General features: G+C 35.8%; 1 protein-coding gene and 1 long non-coding RNA gene across 2 annotated transcripts in view; one reads left to right on the forward strand and one right to left on the reverse strand.

Moving 5' to 3' along the window:
• On the reverse strand, window positions 1–20522 carry LOC121733632. Its single transcript, XR_006036586.1, has 3 exons — window positions 20511–20522; window positions 14798–14799; window positions 1–52 (listed from the first exon to the last, which is right to left on the reverse strand). It is a non-coding gene; the product is annotated as an uncharacterized LOC121733632 (long non-coding RNA).
• The window catches only part of LOC121733630, a 24215-nt gene continuing 18780 nt past the window's right edge, over window positions 16617–22051 (forward strand). The window contains exon 1 of the mRNA XM_042123945.1: window positions 16617–16766. Within this exon, the coding sequence (XP_041979879.1) occupies window positions 16730–16766 (37 nt within the window). The 5' untranslated portion in view covers window positions 16617–16729. The remainder of the gene's footprint in view (window positions 16767–22051) is intronic.

Raw genomic sequence — 22051 nt, forward strand, 5'->3', positions numbered from 1 at the left:
TGTAATTTCTGACTGGAGACTGCATACCTCTGCCTCATATGAACATATTGTACTTTCCAATTCCTTGATACAAGTTAAATATTTGTTTTCTATAATGATTTTATTTTTTGCAGCTTTTGATAGTTTTAAAACATTTTTCTTATTTTTTAATAATAATTTTCGGGTTTTTTTAATGTATTTATTAAGTTTGATATATTTTTTTAGTTTATTTTTGCTTTGAAATGAGTGGGAAGGTATGCTATCGTCACATGCCAAATTTATTCTTGGTAATAAAGTATTATTGCTTGTGACATTTTTTTCAATAATACTAGGATCCCTCCCAAACATTTCCTGGATCAAGTTTTGTGTTTGTGAGGATTTGTGTTCAAGAATTTCATTTTCAAGCGACTTGATCTATGTATGGGCTTCATCGAGTTTCTGCTTCCACATGGTAGTATTGCTCAGGGCCTCCTCGTACTCATCCCTACACTGGTCGAAGCTGTCCACAATGCCTTGTAGTTGAATGTTTTTATGACACAATTCCTCATAATTTATATTTAACTTGTTCAGTTCAATTTTAAGGTCACTATTTTTTTTAATAATCTTTTTTTAATTTCTTTTTCATGATCTTCGCGTTCAGAAAGCAATATTTCATTTTGATTTTTGCACTCCTTGAGTTCCTGAAGCGTCAGACGGAGTTACTCCTCAGTCTGACGAGCCAGGTTTCCTCTAGTCATCATGATAGCTAATAGTAAACTATAGGATAATTAGTTAATCAATTGACTTTTTGTCTATAAATGAACTAACCATCTACGAGTATTAGTGTGCAAACCTGACACTTTCCAGTACCTTCAAATAGACCCAGCCACTCGATATCTTTAGATGGTGAGATATATGCTCGGTGTAGAGGGGTCACGCAAGCTAGAGTGGGGTGTGTAAGATGTTAAAGAAGATACAAGTCTATGTCAAGCCTACAAACTAACCTAAATATTATTTATGTAGGCAATAAGGAGATGTGTTTAATTTTCTAAATAACCTATAATGGCAGAAATAGAAGAATAAAAAGAATCCTTTCCCGAGACTCGTAGCATGTATCCATCTAAATTCTTAGAGCCGAGAAAGTACATACTAGGACTATAATATAATATAATTATACGACTATAAATCTGACGACCTCTGTGGCTTAGTTGGTAGGCTGTTGGTAGCTCAAGGTGTCGGGTTCGAATCCCGCCGACGGAACAAAAAGTTTTCAAAGTCCCTGGGTCATGGATGTGTATTAAAATATATGTGTGTCGTATAATAAAAATCTTAAATATATGTGTAGTTAGTATAAAAGTATTAAACATATTTCCGTTGTCTGGTATCCCGTATCCGTAACACAAGTCCTTCAGGTACTTAGCATGGGCCTTAGACTGACGTGTGTAAAGCATCCATAGATAAATTATTAATATAATGACTTCATTATTGCGGCAAAAGGAATGTACGCCATTAATTTTCTGCGCGATGTTGCGGGTGTAATAGATTACAAAAATAATTTAAAAAATGCAGTACGATTTAAAAATAGAATAGTAATTTATGTCATTCTTTTATTAGATTTGCGGTCAATGCAAATGAAGGTGCAACTAGGAGGCTTTATCTATGTGGTACATGCGCGAGGTATGCCAAAGGTCGGCTCGGCATACGGGCTGACGACGGCTGACGGCCAAGCAATGATTTTAGGTCGCAGGCTATTGCTACCCAATATACGGGGTATATAATATACATTCATATATAACCACTATTATACATTATTACTACTGTTATAAAAAAAAGTGTATGTGTGTCTCAGACCTCGTCACTCTTAAGGTGACGCTGCGTTAAAGTAAAAAACCGTGTTGGATATGTCTTAGGTAGACTGGTTTTTGTCGCGTAATTTAAAAACCATAAATACATTTCACATAAGCTATGGGAAAATTAAAGTATATGCTTGAACCAATCTATGTACTTTGGAAGCTTAAATCACTCTCCTCAGTTGGCAAAATAGGAATCCCTTTTTTACAGAGGTCTTTTTGATTGATTATTATTCTGTGTTATAAAAGTTGACCAATCGTGTTATGCTATGGGTAATTCAAAGACAAAGACACGATGAATACTCACAATGAACTTTATTTTCTTAGCTTTAGTCATTGCTCAGAAAAATTGATATCGCTACAGCCAAATCATCAAGGTACCTTAAACGGCTGATTTAGATGAAACTAGATGACGCCCGCAACTCCGTTGCGCCAAAATTAATTTATCACGCGGGAACCGTATTTTTTTCCGGGATAAAAAGTATTCTACGTCCTTTCTCGGGTCTCAAAGTATCTCCATACTGAATTTCAGAAAAATTGGTTCAGCGGTTTGGCCATTAAGAGATAATAGACAGACAGACACACTTTCGCATTTATAATATTAGTATGGATATGGATTGTTTAATATTACTAATGTTAAAATACAAAAGTGTATCTGTCTGTTAGGTACTTCTTCACGCTTAAACGGCTGATTTAGATGAAAATATTTATTATAGTTTCCGTTTTTTAACCGACTGCCAAAAAGGAGGAGGTTATATGTTCGTCTGTATATACATATGAGTATATACATATTTTTTTAAGTATCTACATTAAAAAACGGTTTTCCGTTTCCGCACACACGATAGTTTTTTTGCAGAAAATGTACGGTTCGAATACTCGAATTTCAGTGTACCGAGATTTGGTCGTCATCTCGTTCTATAAAATACTAGACGTTCTATATAATACTAGACATAATTAAATACGACGTAGACGTGTACGTGTAGTAGACACTAATACGTGCACTTTCATGCCAGTTTGCCAAAGTAAAAGAGAACAGCCGCAAGAAGTGCATATTTTTGCGAAAAAGCAACCTGTCAAAAAGAGGATAGAATAATATTAGTAGGGATGGTTGTACCCCAGTAGAGTTTTTTTTTTAAATCATTCATTTTCGTAAAAAATAAAATAAAGGAGATATAGCTAAAAAAAGATTAGACCTTCAAACCAATATGGCGTACGCACACGTCGGATTTGCTCGAGTTTTTGAATATAAGCTATTTGTGATCGGAATAAACACTGGTGCAAAAAATTTTTGACTATAATTAATTTCAGCTTCTATACAAGGCTGAACTGACCCTACTGGGCTAGTATTACTACAAAGTATGTAATGACGATGTTTTGAATCATATTTGGTGTTTAATAACTTTTACTTTTTATCCCGCAGAAAGTTATAACAAAAAATGCGTGAATCAAGGTGACTTTTGTGCCACATTGGTAAAACCGATTTTTGTGCTTTCCGTAACGGAACTTAGTGACCAGTAGCACAATATAAATTAAATACAGTAGATCATTTAAAATAATAATAATCTATTAACTGGGCCGCCTGAAACGGGCGTGCAAAGCAATGAATGAAGTGTGTTAAATGTGCTGATCGAGTTTCATTTCAAAGCCATGACTGAGTATGATAATATTGAATTTTATCCTGTAATACAAATTGGTCAGATTGTGGGCTTTTATAATTCCGAACGTCACGTTATCGTGGACGCCGACTTCCACAGTAAAACGTTGGGTACGTTATGCCCTTTTGATTTTACGCACCGCGGACGTTTTGTGCGTTTCAGAAGAGTGTAGACGTCGCGATGTCCTCTAACGTGCACGTTAAAAAGTTATCGTTGACGGGAAAGCGTCTTCATATATCGCGGGTTCGAATCCCGCCGACGGAACAAAAAGTTTTCAAAGTTCCTGGGTGTGTATTAAATATGTGTATCATGTAATAAAAATCTTAAATATATTATGCATAGCATAAAAGTATTAAATATATTTCCGTTGTCTGGTACCTGTAACACAAGTCCTTCAGGTACTTACCACGGGGCCAGACTGACGTGGTGTGAAGCGTCCATAGATATATATTTTCATATCTTTTACTTCCCTATGTTATCGTTTCACCGTGAACGTTCACGATATTACCGCCACGTTTAAAATTATAAAAGCGTACATAATTATGTCATGCCCGAATGACAGATCACGGCTTACATAACCTGCCAAGTATAGGTCTGCCATCTGTTTACAAAAACAAACAAGTTCATCAAAGACAATTTATAATCATCTCACTCTAATTTCTTCGTAATAGAGTACTGTATGATATTTTACTGTGGTAGTGAGTGAGAAATATCATAACCTATCTCCGTGAGTCAACGAGAAAGTGACCTTCACGATCGTGAGCACAAGTGACCATGACTCAGACATTATCGAAATATTTGCTATTATTTCATAACCAGTTATATCAATCACCGAATTTCATAACATTGCATCGACCAAAACTTTATTAAATGCTTAGATTTGAAGGTATTGATGGTACGTCGTTTTAACCAAACGGCTAGCCGAAATTGAAAAATAATATGTAAGTGAAAAATGTGCTGTCTGAATGGAAGCCTGCTTGTATTACTTTACGTTGGGAAGTCGTAATACGCTGTCTATCCGCTGTCGAGCCTATGCTGTCCCACTGCTAGGAAAAGGCCCAAAACTTTTCATTCCTCTGGATCCAGTTGGCCAGCCTGGCTCGTTTTTAGGGCTCCGTACCCAAACGGTAAAAACGGGACCCTATTACTGAGACTTCGATGTCTGTCCGTCTGTCTGTCCGTCTGCCTGTCCGTCTGTTTGTCTGTTTGTCTGTCGTCTCCAGACTGTATCTCAAAAACCGCTATTGGTAGACTTCTGAAAAATTCACAGATTGTGTACCTATTTCTGTTGCCGGTATAACTACAAATGCTAAAAATAAAATAAAATAAATATTTAAGGGGGCTCCCATAATTACAACAAACGGTCTTTATCAATAATGGCTACACGTAGGCAATTGAAATAATTGAAATATTCACAAAATACTTAACATTAGTATTAGCACTTCAATAATTAATAAAAAAATTAAATTAAATAAATAAATATTTAAGGGGGCTTTCATACAAAAAATAAAATTTTTTGTCTATTTTCGCTCTTAAATGATACGGAACCCTTCATGCGGGAGTCCGACTCGCACTTGGCCGATTTTTGTCTATCTCATGGCGCCATATTTATCGAGATTCGAGGCCATCCAAGGCAGCGCGGGCGTCGTCCATCGTCTGGTACCCATTCTGTGGTGATCTTTGCCCAGCGACAGCTGACAAGAAAGCTGAAAAGGGTTGAAGTTTTATAAACCCCGCTGCTTAAAGTTGAGACGTAAATTTCTTTTGAATTTTTGTATTTTTTTTTTATGAAATAAGGGGGCAAACGAGCAAACGGGTTACCTGATGGAAAGCAACTTCCGTCGCCCATGGACACTCGCAGCATCAGAAGAGCTGCAAGTGCGTTGCCGGCCTTTTATGAGGGAATAGGGTAATACGGGAGGGTAGGGAAGGGCATAGGGTAGGGGTTAGGGGATTGGGCCTCCGGTAAACTCACTCACTCGGCGAAACACAGCGCAAGCGCTGTTTCACGCCAGTTTTCTGTGAGAACGTGGTATTTAGCCGGTCGAGCCGGTCCATTCGTGCCGAAGCATGGCTCTCCCACGTATGCATCAACAATAACTCTTAACTAAAATGAGGCAGACGTAGTTTTGAATTTGTGACATTGAAAGTAGGTGAAAGATTGGGAACAAGTTTCACAATCTTTAAATTTTATCACTGGCAATAATAGATGATTCACAATTTTTTGCTGTGTGACTTAACAGCATGTAATTGGCAAAAATAATGAAATTATTTTCTTTCTTACATCTGGATTCATTTCAATGGTACCACCCTAGGGACTTAGTCAAATGACATTCGTTAGTTTCCGCGGTAATGTTAGAAATCCACTTCTATACTAAATACTAATACTTCTATACTAATTTTATAAATGCGAAAGTGGGTCAGTCTGTTACATCTTCACGCTGAACCGAATACAATGAAATTTGTTATGGAAATAGATTGAGTCCCGGGAAAGGACATAGGATACTTTTTATCCCGGAAAAATGTACGGTTCCCATTCGATTAACTAATTTTCTTCGTCTTTCGTCATCTAGTTGATTATAATAATAATATTATTATATTTTCCCCCTTTACTCAGTTCAGACTTCAGTATCAATGCGTGATTTACCACTTACCAGTATGTTGAAATTAGTTTTTGAGCAATTAAAGCAGTTCTTTGCAATGGTACAAGCTACTGTCAAACTTAATATGATCACCATGACTGTCAGTTATTTATGACGAATCATCAGTTTTGTGAATCAACCACCTTTTTTTAATATTACATAATACACCATAGCAATTAGACTTTAATCAGAATCCGAATTCTCGTATTTAACCTTCAGTTTTTTTTTCAAGTGGATCGTCTTGATTTCATAGACTTATTCCGATCCAAAGCATTTTTATGATGATTTGATGTAATACATTTATACTGGTTTGCAGTATGAACTATAAACACTATCGAGTAAACATCAAAACTCTATTATGTAATACTTGTATACTAATTTCAAATATCTTGGTAAAGTTCCCTATCTAAATTATTATTAACTTTATTAAATGAACTCTCTGATAAGCAAGTTCAATGGGTCACGATTCTAATGTTTCGTTAAATTTTATTTTGTGGTTAAGTGCCCTACCGCCTACGAAATATGAGTTTCACATTTTCCTTCGAACGGAGCAGATATTTCGCTTGATCTCTATCTGTTCCGTGGAAACCCTAGAACGGATGTGATTTGGATAGTTGGACCAAATTTTTAACCTCGCTTCGTGACTCGCCGATATCTTTCATCTAAAGTATACGCCGTATAGGTTACAGAAATTGTGAAAATATGTGTCATGGACCATGTTTGGTGTCGGCTATCTTATATGTAAAATTTGTGAAAAATAATTACAATAAATATGACTATTAAAAAACTGAGAATTTTACGTAGTTTTGCGACGTCGTCGAAAACATCACAAGGTAGGACACACTGGCGTAGCCAGGTTTTAGTATCGGGGGGGCTTAAGAAAATAAAATTTTGTTGGTTGGTTGGGGGGGGGGGCTCAGCCCCCTGCATATAAATCAAACGACACTCGAAATCTGTATACATAAGAGAGATAAAAGCTAATAGCAAGAAAAGAAGTGGAGATAGATACAAAGTGTAAAGGAGTTTGTAGGAAATTTTATGAGCTTTCATTGCGTACGGCACTTTTTTTCTCTACAACGCACCGTTTTAGCGAAATGATAAAAAAACTAAAAATAATGAAACTTGAGCTCCTCCCCCCCACCCCAGGCGATTTCGTAATAATATATAGCAGTGTTGACCCAACCTCTAAGTAATATCCGTGCAAAATTTGAAGTAAATCCATCCAGTACTTTCTGAGTTTATCCCGGACATACATACAGACAAACGTATCTACAATCGATATAGAAGCCAAAAATATAGTTTTTAGAATTTTTGTCTGTTTGTCTGTATGTATGTCCGGATTAACTAAGAAAGTACTGGATTATTTTTCAAAAATTTTCAATGTACAGAATTGACTTTCCTATGATTTTATTATATGTATAGAAGATTAATGTTAATATCTTAACTTTTCGGAGGGGGGGGGGGGTTTGAACCCAAACCAAAACCCCCCCTCCCCCTGGCTACACCCGTGGTAGGACACCAAAGTATTACTAGTTATTTAAAGCATCCATAATAATATTATGTAAATGCAAAATTGTGTCTGTCTTTCTATCTGTTACCTTTTCACGCCCATACCCTGAAACCGATTTTGCTAAAATTTGCTATGGAGATACTTTGAGTCCCGGAAAAGTAACTGTGTAGGTTATCCCGAAAATGTACTGTTTTTTTTTAAATAAAATAAGGGGGCAAACGAGCAAACGGGTCGTCTGATGGAAAGCAACACGCCCATGGACACTCGTAGCATCAGAAGAGCTGCAAGCGCGTTGCCGGCCTTTTAAGACGGAATAGGGTCTTAGGGTTTTTGTGTAAATTTTGGCGCAACGGAGATGCAAGCGTCATCTAGTGTTTCGTAACTGTAGGATGATTATATATATCTGAAAATATAATCAGTGACTAAGTGTTGGCGCCAAATGAATCTATAGTAAAATTTACAAATTCTTATTTGAATATTATGCATAGCACGATGAACCGTTGAGTGTTGACTAATATGAATTCCGTCAACAAGCCGAGTTCCTACGGAAGAGTCAGAATAAGAAATTTTGGAAATTCCAAATATCTTGGCTATGTTTCAAGAACTCGGGAATTGATTCATAATATTTGTGTCGTGAAAGATATTTAAGGCGAGGATAAACCCCAATTTGTTATTCCGTGACTCCCGGTTTACCTAGTTCCAATATAATAACGAAGTGTTAAAAAATATGAGATATAAAGCACAATATTTAAAATACCTTAAACCGTAAACATTTTAATAAAACGTAATACTTTGGCTGTAATTAGTTTACAAACTCACCTTCGAAAAAACTCTATTTTATCGAAATATAAGTATTAACTAGGATAATTAAACATTTTATTTGAATAAATTGTTAGTAAATGTATATTAAAATGTCTTTAACCGAACAATTTTGTTTCTTAATATTTATTTCCAAAGATATTTAAAAAAAAACATGAAAAATAGGGAAGATCCGCCCTTGTTGTTACAGTTTTATGCTAAGCTAAAATGAATCTTATTGCGATGCGTTATTCGCTTGGTCTTTTGTTGTGTGCAAGGTTATCGTTGTGTGCAAGGTTATCTGTGGAATGTGTTTTCATTTAGTCAGTTGTAAAAAGAAAACTTTCAAACCCGTTTCTTAAGCCCTCACTAAAAGTTTTCCGTAATTTGTAGAGCCAAAATTCCATCGTCAAATGAACTTTAAAAATATTAAGGGCCTGTTTCAACACTTTCTGATAAAATGCCGAATAGGCTATTCACAACTTGTTTGACTGATTCTCCATACTTGATCTGTCAAGTTAATTGGCGGATAGCCTATTCGTCACTTATCAGGAAGAAGTGAAACAGGTCCTAATAAAATTAGTTAATTAATCATTAGTTCTATCTCTATAATATTATAATAGTTTTGATTGTTATGGGTGCGAATTAGCGTTTTCATAATTTTATGTTTAAATCTGGGCTAGACAGCGTTTAAATGTACTTTTATAGTATAATATTATAACATTATAGTGTTTATAAATTATTGAAATTAGTAAATTCCTAATTAGATTTTATTGCTCGTCCAGAAATGGCGTTAACTGTCTCAGTGCACTAATGCGACCGCAGTACTATTATGGAGAGGACCAGAGAACTTCGAAGATGATATGATAATAGAAATGCTATACTTACATCATATTCTTCTCTTAGCGAAGTACCTTTAAAATGATGATGATTTTAGAATGGTAGTATAATTTTAAAAAGGCGTAAGAATATTTAGCGTTATGTGTAGGTATATGATATATTATGTAAAGAATTATAAATAAGTATGGTTTATGTTAAGGAGAGACAAACATAGACTAGACACTCGCTCTTAGGAGAAGATATGTTTTCCCCCCGATTTTTTCTCGAATATCGCTTCGATATATAATCGATCTCATGCTTTCTCCCTCACTCCTTATCGATCGAAGCCGATCTCAAGATTCTCAAGCCGAAGTTAAGATGTAAAATCGAGCTTGCAAATCGCTCAAACTCTTCCACTGTTGCAAATAAGCCCATTTCAAGTGTTTCAAGCCGAACTCAAGACTCGAGAAATTGAATCGTGAGAATGAAGTGTAAATGAAAATCAAGCTTTACGCTTACGCTGTGACACTTGCGCAATTGAAACCCATCTCAAGTCTTTCAAGTCAGACTCAAGATGTGAATCGCGAGGATTGAGCTCGCAAATCGCTTGCCATGTCTATAACCCTATATTCTATGCTGGTTCGACAGGTACTGGTATGGCTTAGCTAATAGCGAAAGTCCGAACATGCGGATTTGCATGTGAGGACGGAATCTGGTAGCATTTGCGTCATTTCCGATGGAAGACATTACGTGCCCGCGGTGCTAATATTGCTTATTGTCGAAACACAGTGCATATGCAGGCGTCTACAGATTATAAATACACAACTATTGATCAAAGCTTGCATTGCACATACCTAAGATGCGTAAATTATTTCAGAGCAATCAAGCTAAATATAAATATTTTGTTTGGCGTTTAACCCATTAATCCCCAAGTGGCAACCGGCTGCCGCACAATTGAAAATCTGCGATACTTACGATAGAGGTGTTAAGAATAATATGTGCATATTTTTTTATATAATATGCCAAAGAAAACGTGAAAATATTCTTTACTTTCTATAAAATATAACGTATATTAAACATTATTACAAAAGCTGGTACGTCCTAGAATCTACATACTTCAATATTATTTTCACCTATAGGTTATTTAATTTAAGTATTAAACAGAGCTTTAGATAGCACAATAATTACATTTTTAACTACTTAGCAATGATTTAAAAAGCCCATGCTAAATATTGCACAATCTGTACTAATTAGCAACAAACTTCGGCTAGTTTCATAATAGTTTCTCGGAGTTCGTTGCCCGCGACTAGAGCCAAGAACAACCTCGTCCAAGGTCTCTCATTGATACGAGTGTTCATTGATTGTTGCGTACTACAGGTTGCCTGTTGCGCTGGTTACGTGTTCAATGGTTGCGGATTTGGTGTGGCGATGGGTTGCGTAACCACGCGCAACATAATTAAGCATGTTTGATCGAAATATTTATTATTTTTATTTTTGACGTTTTGTATTGATTTGATGAGCTATGCATATTTGATTAAAATGTGCATATTTTTCGTTGCGTATTTACACAAACGCGAATTTGATGAGATGCGTTATACAAGACGTATGTGGTTATTAGGTATATTCTGTCGTCAAAATGTAATTGATTCGCCATATTAATGTCTATTTGATCTAAATATGCAAAATTCTTTGGGATACGTCATACGTGGTGTCATAACGCCAAGGCGGATTTGATGCTATTTCATCATGGGGGTTACTATGTATGTTGTGTCGTCAATAATTTAGTTGATCCGCCATGTTATAATATTTAACATTATAATCTCATGCAAATTGTAACATTCAAGATGTCCTGATTCTCACAACCTGACATAAAGAGGTTGTTTTTACATCTTGCTCATGAACAAAAGACAGCTTGATTTGTGTCTTGACACAAAATCGGTATAACAAAATTTTAATGATGACTGTCAGGAATTTTTTCGTTAATAACTGCAGTAACCTAAGTGTTATTGAACTACTAATCTAGAAATCGCATATTACCTGCACGGTAAAGAAATTCACTAATACATTACATTGTTTAAAAATCAAACTGTATTGAAAAAAAGAGTATATAACAGGATATTTTGAAAAATATTTAATTTTAATTTGGTGAAGGTCCTGGGTAGGCTTTAAGAAAGCTCAGCAAAACTGGAGGTGGTAATAGGCTAATGCATATTAAATAATGAAATGAATGAATGAATGAAATATTCTTTATTGTGCACACTTATAAAGATACAAATTAAGGAGTACAAGAAAAAGGACAAAATATTCAGGTGTCACAATGGCGGCCTTATTACTAGGTAGTAATCTCTTCCAGGCAACCACCACGGGCAAAGGTGAGATTGCAGTAAAGAAGAGAAACGTGCATGTGCAAACAAAAGAATACAAAAAAAAAAAAAACACAACATGCATAATAAAAATATACAATAATACTATACATATATATTATAAATATAAAAGAATGATACTATACTTAAATTACTAATAGATATAATAATTATAGCAGACACGGATAGTAATTAATAATTTAAAGTGTAATTTAACTCACAACAAATGCATGGATTATGATTAAGTATTATTTTTACAGATAGCTAAATAATGCGACTTGACGAGACTTTTGAAAGCATTCAATGTTTTTGCAAGTCTGATATGCTTTGGCAACGAATTCCAGAGCCTTATACCAGTAACAGCGAAGGAGGAACCGTAAAATTTTGTTTGATGCACGGGCATTTCTAGTTGCTGATTCAGCTCCTTAACAGTAGCTTGACGAAATACAAATTTTTCTTTTAAGTAAATAGGTGTCGTAGGATCATTTATGATATTGTAAACGAGTGATAGTATACGAGCATCTCGTCGAAAGCGTATGGGCAGCCACTTCAAACTCGTACGAAATTCAGACACGTGGTCGAATTTTTTTAGCCCGAATATAAATCTGATCGCAAGGTTTTGAAGTCTCTCTAGCCTATTTATTTGATCATCGGTCATATTCGTCAAACAAGCGTCAGCATAGTCGAGGATTGACAGGAATAGGGACTCAGCGATAATAATTTTGGTTGGGAAATACAATAATATCAAAAACGTGTTAGCGATCGCGATACATCAATAACGACTCATTTGATCTACCAAGTGCGTGTGCGCTCTCCTGCTCTACCTTTGTGTTCTGAATTCCCCTACTAGTTTCCCCAGACGATCTTAAAATTGTATTCCCGCGCATGGAATCAGTAGCAAAAACAAGGTTAGAGTGAGCGCACGGGATGGTGCAGTTTAGATACAGTCGGTATGCAGTTGATACGACTGCACGCCAACTGCAACTGAACTGCAATCCGACTACGCGTTTGGTTTGCAGTTCTATTGCAGTGGTGTCAACTGCATTCAAACTGCACTTGAACTGCAATTTGCGGTTGGATTGCAGTTGAAATGCGGTCCTTCTGTATAGACCCTAAGATAAAGACGCGATGTCGCGTGTCCTGTTTGGTATGCGCGTGCGACAGGACGCGCCACAATAGCCGGAATAGGAAGCGCCGGAGAATGGCGGTCGACAAACCCGGTGTACATTTCGACCTTATTACAATAGCAGTAGGGTTCAAAAGTATTGGCAAGTCCGCGAGAAGCTGGGCCGAGCTAAAAAGTGGGCCGAAACCTGTATTCTTCTCAAAATGATTCTCCCGTTTTGAGCGATCCTGTAGGTATCGTGAATTTGTGATTGTGTGCAGTGAACGCTTATACTGTGGCAATATGTCTGCGTATAAGCAACAAGTTACACTTATTTAAAAACTGTGCTTTATTATGCTAAACTTTCTGCCGCGCACTGTAAAACTCTGGAACGAACTATCACCAGCAGTATTTCCGGACCTATACGACCTGCAAACCTTCAAGAAAAGAGCGTATTCCCTCTTAAAAGGCCGGCAACGCACCTGCAGCTCTTCTGACGTTGCGAGTGTCCATGGGCGACGGTAGTTGCTTTCCATCAGGCGACCCGTTTGCTCGTTTATTTCATAAAAAATGCTAAATATTATGCATGCGATAGGAGCTTGCATAACAGTATTCCGTATTTCGTATGTCGAATCATGCAAAATGGCTGCTACTTATGAGGCAGTGCTTTAAATCTTTAATAAGTCTTTAGAGTTATCTTTTCAAATTACACATGCGGTATGACTTTTTACTCACAAGAAGAAAAAAAGTAACTCTAAAGGCTTTGGCAAAAGATAAGACCGAGATTGGTCACGTTTCTCTCCCAAGCTCTCGACAAATTTTCCCATAAATACCAGCTGTTGCCGAAGAAATTATTGTCTTCTAAGTGAAAGACATTAAAGTATAAGAGATTCTTGATATATTTAACAATTTACAAAACAACGTACCTTCAAAAAACAAAATGAAATTAAGGCTACATCTCTTTTGGTAGTTCCGTGTACTCTGACGTTATCACTTCTAATTCATTACGCCTCACGATTTTTTGTCTACATCATTAGAAGGAACAATCCCGATTTCACGCCTTAGTGGCTCGCTCTCATTGTCAATATAGAAACAGGTGGGTGACGGACATCCTGGTTCATATCCCGATCGGAGTTCAAATAGCGTGGGCTCAAATATATAACTGAATGAAATACTAGAATAGAAACTTATGGGACAATGGGACGGCTTACATGTGATATTTCTGAAGGAAATTCAGTTTTTGTAGAAACAATTTTAGCTTCGATCTATGTTAGGAATTTGTCACTAGCAGTTTTGATTGGCTTAGGGCTAGGCCACAACACTGCTGTTGTTACAGCGCAAAAATTTCATCGGAAATGTCGCTGACGCATCGCGAATTTCCACGATGCGTTCTGCGACGTCGAAGAATGCATCGTGGAAATTTCCGATGCGACAGTGATATTTCCAATGAAATTTTGCGCTCCGACATCGCATCGCATTTCTGTGCGATGTTGTTTTTGCGATACGACGCCGCAACGCAATATTGTGGCCTGGCCCTTAGGCTGGATATACTATATGTATTATTCGTCCGTCGAACGCGGCGCATAAAATAATATTCATGACGCATATTAGAACATAGCTTAAATCTACTGGGCATTTACTCTGCAGTAAAATAATATGGAAAATTTGGTTTTTTGCCGTTAAAAACAGGCTCAATTTGGAGCTCTACCTAAGTTGTGTCGATTTCAGAGCAGGGTTATTATTTTCACAGTATAAACATGAAACAGTAGCATAGCTCAACCGCGTTCTTTATTCGCCGTATATAATATTTTTTCTAGACATCTAATTTATATATTTAAGTTTCACAAGAGCGCGGCATCATTCTGCTATCTAAAGCTATCTGAAATCATGCGTATGCGTGCGTGCGCTCGATTCTGGCGGTCTAGTATGTAGAGTACTGTGTATAACTTATACTGTGTCATTATTATATGGCCATGGTCTCGTCAGCGATATGACAGGTTGTAATTTGCAATACCGACGGGTTTTTTGCGACCCCTGGCTTACAACAACCAAATTACGTCCCTAATCGTATGGTAACACCAGCAAATTTTCCAAAACTCCTTCGACAGGACTTAGGTACCCTAATTGATATGGTAATGCCTAAATCTAGGCCACGGATATCATTGCACTGCCCCGGGCCTAACCATCCATAAATACTAAATTATCAAATTTAGGCTAATAATAATCGGTTGCGTTAACTTTCAAAGGCACAAAATTATGTTGACTGCAGCCTGCAGACTTTGAAGATTTAAAGACGATTTCCCGTCTTTTTTTTCTTCAAATTAAATTATTTTTTGCACTTGTCATCGAGGCTTTGGTAAAAGAGCATAATTATTATCGATCAAAGAATTAACAAGTAACTACCTTATATATATTCTTGAAATATATGTCATAAATGCTTATCTTTTTCAGATACTGACTTACTGGGAGGTAGTAAGGATACTGCCTAGTGGCGTAGTGTGACAAAGAAAGCGTATATAAGGTAAGATAATATTTTTTATATTAAAGGTATAATAATATAGTGAGTGTGGTAAAGTGCGCCTACCCGGCAAGTGCGCCATAGAGCTATAATTCCATACTTCTGATTGGAAATCCCTAATTAGCAGTATGGAATTATAGCTATAATATCGTGTACTTTCCGGTCCTTCCTTCTACCATAACATTTAAGCAGAATCCTGAAAACTGAAGAAACTACTTGTATGAAAATCTGCTCTATTGTATAAACAAGTGTTTTAATTTACTGATAAGTCTTATTATTTTTTATAATCATAGTACAGACAATAATAAGACGCAAAAAAATATTTAGGAACTAAAAAAATATTATATCTTCTTTTTGTAATTGTTTCTATAGAATTTGTGTGGTAAAAATTTGATATGTCACAAAGTGTCTTATCCGGGCAAAAAAATACAATTGTAAACGAAATCGAAATAAGCTTAGAAAGTTCAGCTTGACAGCCGTTTTTGCCGACAATGCTATAATATGCATCACTTACTTTTTCCATGTGGTGCAATTTATCAGACTTGTCGATGTCCGAGGCAGTTTTTGAGAGAGCCTATGATCTAAAATGTAAAAGAATATTATAAGATCGAATAATTTTTAAATAATGAGTTAATAACGAAACTAGGCATTAAAATAAATATTTTACTGCCCACAATCAAAATATGCGTGAGCTGATCACTGTCTTTCCTTTACGCATTCGGGGGCTACTTACCTTTAACTGCCATTCCCAATATTTGACCTATCTCTGGTTTTGCTTTACTAGAGATAGGAATAGCTCACATTAGACATTAGAGACATATATTTTATGTCAATTGTGAGCTATTCCTATCTCTAGTAGGGCAAAACCAGAGATAGATCAAATATTGGGAACGGCCGTTAGAAGACTATGCGAAATCACGGAGCGATGGGTTTGCGCATAAAAAAACTATAGCCAAAACTCAAAATATTTCGTGACCGGGTGTAAAAACACCGTAGTAGCTCCTCTAAGGGTTAATAAATAATATAAAGTAAAAAAAAAAACAGCTTTTAAATATTGTTTTCCAAAAAAATTTACAAATGATTGCATTGTAACTTTGGCTTTTAAAACGTATGCAATGTTTTTATTATTATTAATTAATTAGATCGCTGAAGATAGGTAAAAATCGTGCTCAAAGACTCCGTTACATACATACAGCCCAAGTGAGCTAATAAAAGCGTGTTAAAAATCCTTTTTTGGCTTCGACGTAGTCGGATAAAAAGAGTTTTTATATGTTTGATTGCCGACTAGATGTTGTAGTCTATGCGCAACTGACAGGCAACGTCAGTGGTTTCACATGTTGGTGAAATTTCGATATTGCTTTTTGATATTATTTTTTGGTCAAATATATTTTTGAATAAATTATTTATATATTGTGTGGTGATCGACTACTATGGTAGTAAATTCCAGTGGTACAGAACTAGTTTTGAGAGACTTCTGAAGGAACTTATTCGTCTGTCAATATGTTGAACGAATGTTCGCAAAGAGAAAGAAACTCAAATATTTTACAGGTATTTTAGGCTCATGACTATATTTTATAGGCTTGGAACTATGGCTGTAGACTTGTTTAAACATTAGACTGTAGGTAAACTTGTGCAGTTTTCTGATTATATTTCTTTACTAGACGTTCCACACATGATTCGCCAGCATAAATTAGGAATTTGACGGAAACCGTACAGTTTTTAAGCAAAAAATGAGTCTATGTGCTTTCACGTGGTCGTCTCTAAATCTGTGCCAAAAAAGATAAAAATTGCTCCGATAGCTCGTGAGAGAAGCACTTTCAAATACTTTTCCACATTTTCCTGTGTATTGTATCTTCGGTCCTATAAATTAGTCTTAGCATGATAATATAGCCTTCCTCTGAAATAATTTTTCAAATCGGACCAGTAGCTCCTGAGATTAGCGCGTTCAAACAAACAAACTCTTCAGCTTTATAATATTAGTATAGGTTTGTTTTATCATTATTATTCTCGAATTAGTTACTTACTTTATAAACACATTTGGAAATCTGTAAAAAATTATATTGCAGGCAAATTGCAAAAGGATAATGCACAAACATCTAAACAAATTATACAAATTGCCCAAGAAAATAAAAATATAATTGAAGGGTTAATTGTATATCGAATATCGATCGATCGAAAGTCGATATCGATATAATTTAAATATGAATGTTAGTGTTGTGCCGTAATATTATATTTAAGGGGCGATTCACGCTGGAAAATTAAAGCTTAAAATGTTATTTTATTTCTACAAAATTGACTCACAGCATCCACAATGCTCAAGTTTCATTTTCCGGGACTCAATAAACTATTCCCACTAAAAACACATCTGAATCGTTTTAAGCGTAAACCAGTGAAGAGCCAGTAGAGTACAGTCAGACAAATAAATTTTTGCTTTTCAATTACTGTAGGTGACCCCTTTGTTCGTTTTCAGTTGATGTAATTTATAGAAAACTTAATCAAAGTGCTTCTAAATCGTCCCAGTGCGAATAGACCCTTATTCTCAGACAGAAAATATTCGTCGGGTGCAGCATAAAAAATGTTGTTAATTCGAATATCCAGGAGGCCTACTCAGAAACGGCGCATTCAAATCTTCGGGTTCTACTGAAAGTCGATCGAAGTTTAGAAATGACCTTACTCCGAAGTTACATCGGGCCTCCTACCATCTATCGTAGTCACGTGACAACAACGGTCAGCCAGGCCCGGTACTTTCGAACGACCTCTAGGGAACGCCCCGTTCATTCAACGGAAACATTGAAAGCACTTCGGAGTAGACCCCAGATTTTGGTGTGTGTGACCCGGCCGGGATATTTGGGTCCAAACAAGAAGTCCGTCACTTCCCATTTGAGTTTTTGTGGGGACAATAATCTCCGATGTTGATGGCCCCGGCTAATTACAGCATACTCGTACCGGACAGTAATGTTTTAATTACCCGTCTTTGTGCTTTCTTGTTTCGACGGTTTCGATAAGCTATCGAAGACGTTCGATGATTTCGAAATTCAGGATAGGCTACGACGTTCATTTTACTAAAAATTATTTAATAGAAACATGTCTGCGTTATTAAAAACTTGAAAGAGCCCCAAAGTCGAGCTTTTTACTTCGATATAATATCTATCTATTTATTCAACATATTTTTGGAGACATTGGATAAATCTAAGTCTTTTAATATTACAGTCCATGCGAGTAAAATTGCAATTGCAAATTGCGATTGCAGTCGGATCAGTCCAAATGTAGAGTTTTGAAATTAGAATAGTATGTAAGTAATTATTACTTATTTTCCATTATTATATATTAATTTCAATAAATCTTTTCAATAACTTGATTCCAACTTATACTATTTTACGTCTTAGGAATCGATATAAATTAAAAAAAAAAAAATGGATTAGGAACTATTCTCAAATCGCGTGTCTAAATCTATCGCGTGAGTTTAGCGCTAAGCGTGATATCGAACATCGGTTTTGCAAAATTTAAAAATTTGAAATTCGAAAAGGGATCACAAAAAGAGAGGAAAGCCGTTGGCTGGGTGGGCCGGCTGGATACAAGTTGTAATGCCGCTCCGACGCGGTCGTTGGCGAATACCACCGATTCCATTGCCGTAACTTTCCCTCTCCGACACGGCGTATGTCCCACAATGATGCAGGCAATTCTCAATCTTCTATCACTAAAGATTAGATGCAGTTTTGTTACGCAGATGTGTCGATTTATTTTCCGACAGGGATAATGATTAAATTGTTTCGGCATGTCAAATCAAACGAAATTATGCTGTTAAATGGAATGTTTTAGTATTGTCTTATTCATACCAAACTCTATTGATACGGTTTTCATACATTCACATTTACATTAATTGGTTAGACTTGTAATTACTGAACAATTTAGGACATCAATTGGACATATTATCTAAAAGTTGGAAAAACAGTACAATTTTGCGATATGTCTAGTTTTTTCAAACTGAATTGTCTTCTTTTATAAATTATGTAGGTACTTATATGAAATTTGTCTAAAATAATTAAAAATAGCAACAAATTTTTTGTATTAAATACTATACACTCTCATAATAACAGTCGGCAACGGTGACTCACACAGACAATATTGTCAGCAAAAACTTTTAAAATATCTAACAAGGCAATGATTTACATTGGCGGATATTAGCCGAGGAAGTCAATACAAACTCCCTTTGGCACACCACTGTAACGCGCGCATTGTGTTGCAACAATTTATCAAAAAATCCTATTTATCGAATCTCTGACAACATTCTTAAGCCAAATTTCACGGTGTCCACTTGTGAGACATTCAAATTGTGCAGGGCGTTTTGTGTATGACACAGGACAACAAAAGCGTCGTATTGTCGAATTTTACGCTTTTTTCTGCAGCATCTTTGTGAGATCGGTGCGGTCCGAGGCACTACCGTTAAAACATAAACAATAAACAAAATGGAGTCATAAATGGTCGTATTTGGTGACAATGCACCAGTTTATGGTCGCAGTGGGCACAAAATACAAACAGTGAAAGTTTAACGATTGTCCTCATGTGTTAACGGTGTCCCAACTAGGTGACGTGCCGCTCCCAAAGATGCCCTTTGCACAATTAAATGAGACCTCGTAAATTATGACGTTTCCAACAAAATTGGACTTGTGTCGTCTGGAATAAAATCGTGTCTTCTGGAATAAATCTGTGCCTTCTGCATTAAAACATGACGCGTTTTAGTCCACTAGGTAGATACAGTTTCATCTTGCAATAGTTTGAAGAATTTTAGTCCATGTTAAAGTATTAAAGAAGTATTTCTTTTTATTTTATAAAATATAAAACGTATACCTAACAACACAATTGTAAGCTCGTTACTTAAGGCACTAAACATTTTGTCAACTTTTTAAAACAAAGACTGTCTCGTAGGCCATGCAAAGAAAGAGCAAGGATTACCCTAATGGTCCGGCTTATAAGCTGATTAGAAGTAATTTGGTACTCAGGCTCTTCCTCTGCTTAATTCCTATTGTTTATCAACCAGCAGGTGATCAACGTGTTTTAACTTGAGTGTATTAATATATGTAACGGGATATCATCACAATAGAGGGATTAAATTAGAAAAGATCGGTGACTTTGTTGGTATTAAACATTTACTTGGGTTTTGGGATTAGGGATTAGACGGTAAATATTTGTGGTTTTATTGCACTTACTGATTTAAGTTATGCAGTATGATACAGGTAGCTGGAACAGTCCATGTCAACCTAGCGGTTAACTAGCGTTAAGGGTTTTCGCTACTTCTAGATTTTTCCTTGTTTTAATTTTTAACCCTTTTTGAACCTCTTTAATTATTTTAGTAATATTCTTTCTTTAAGTACATAACTTGTGGGATTAGTATTTGACAATTCGGGCTTAAAAGATACTTCCCACATAACATTATTACTATAAGGACGAATAAGAAAAAATTGGGCTTAGCACGCCATTTATTTCAAGAACTACAAAATAAAGATCTTTATTAATTAAAAAAACTAAACTTGTTGTAAGTTTTATGTGACTGAATATATTTTTAATTTCAGCTAAGTCCATCGTAATAAGTAAGTTAGATAATCCAAATTCTGACACCGAGGAGGCCTAAATATAGCAACTAGTTTCAATTTTTTTTTAAATATAACAACAAACCACGGTATAGCTCGTATGAGCTAACGCGCTACGTAACTCATTATGACATAGTCATTAGTCGTCAGAATTTCAATCCGGTTGATTTTTTATAGTGCAAGTCATATTATCTACATCACGAAACAATCAAATTACACCATGATCCGGGTAAAAACCCGGGTTAGCGCAAAAACCTCAACCTACTTGCTAACTAACTTATACACATAATTGCGATGCAAAATATATGACGTAAAACAATTACCGAATTTTGTGTTCGAATAGGAACCGGTTTAGTTTTAATTTTGATTACATTTTTAATTAAAGTTGTTAGTTTATATTGAGTTAATATGATATTAGCAATTATAAAATTACTTTGCTTCAGTCTTGTTGGATTTTAGTAGAACTTTCACGATTTGCCCACAATTTCATTGCGTCGACAATCGTTTATCGCGCGGAAACAGCGGAAGCAGTTAAAGCGCAAAGAGGTGATGGACAAATACACTATCGCATTCTTAACATTTAAAGCAATTAAAGGGCTGTTCAACTCTTCCTGATCGGTATCAGATAGGCTATCCATAACTTATCTGACAGATACATCTTACTCTACCCGTCAGATAAGTTGTGGATAGACTATCCGGCACTTATCAGGAAGTGGTGAAACAGGCTCTAATAATTTCATATTATAAACTTAATATGATAGATACTTTTTAACGGTTTTCAAGTAGCATAGCACTAGTAACATAATTCAGAAATATAATATAGCCGCGTTACTCAAAATTGATAAGTAGCAGAGTCACCGTATGGCGCCTACTTAGTACCAAAGGTCGCTTCATCACGTCAATGCTTGGGAATGGACACTCTTTCTGTGAATTATTGTATGTATTCCAGTTTTCAAGCGTCATTTACATTGAATTTTTATCGGACTTTGTAATTATTATCAGCTGTGGTTAAAATTCGTCATGAACCTGATTACTATTTCTGTGCGTCGACGTATTCACCCATTCATAAGTTCTGTTTATTTTTTTATCTGATGTTTTTATTATTCGTAGGATGGCATCAAATTATTTTCTAAACGTTATTTCAATTAAATGCAAGTAGGTATTCGATGCATTTTTTTTCGCAAAAAAAATATGGAAAATATTAAGCTTCGGAATCAACATTATGAAAAAAAAAACTTTTAAGGC

Source organism: Aricia agestis, chromosome 14 (genome assembly GCF_905147365.1).
Source record: "Aricia agestis chromosome 14, ilAriAges1.1, whole genome shotgun sequence".
In the NCBI taxonomy this organism is placed as follows: Eukaryota; Metazoa; Arthropoda; class Insecta; order Lepidoptera; family Lycaenidae; genus Aricia; species Aricia agestis.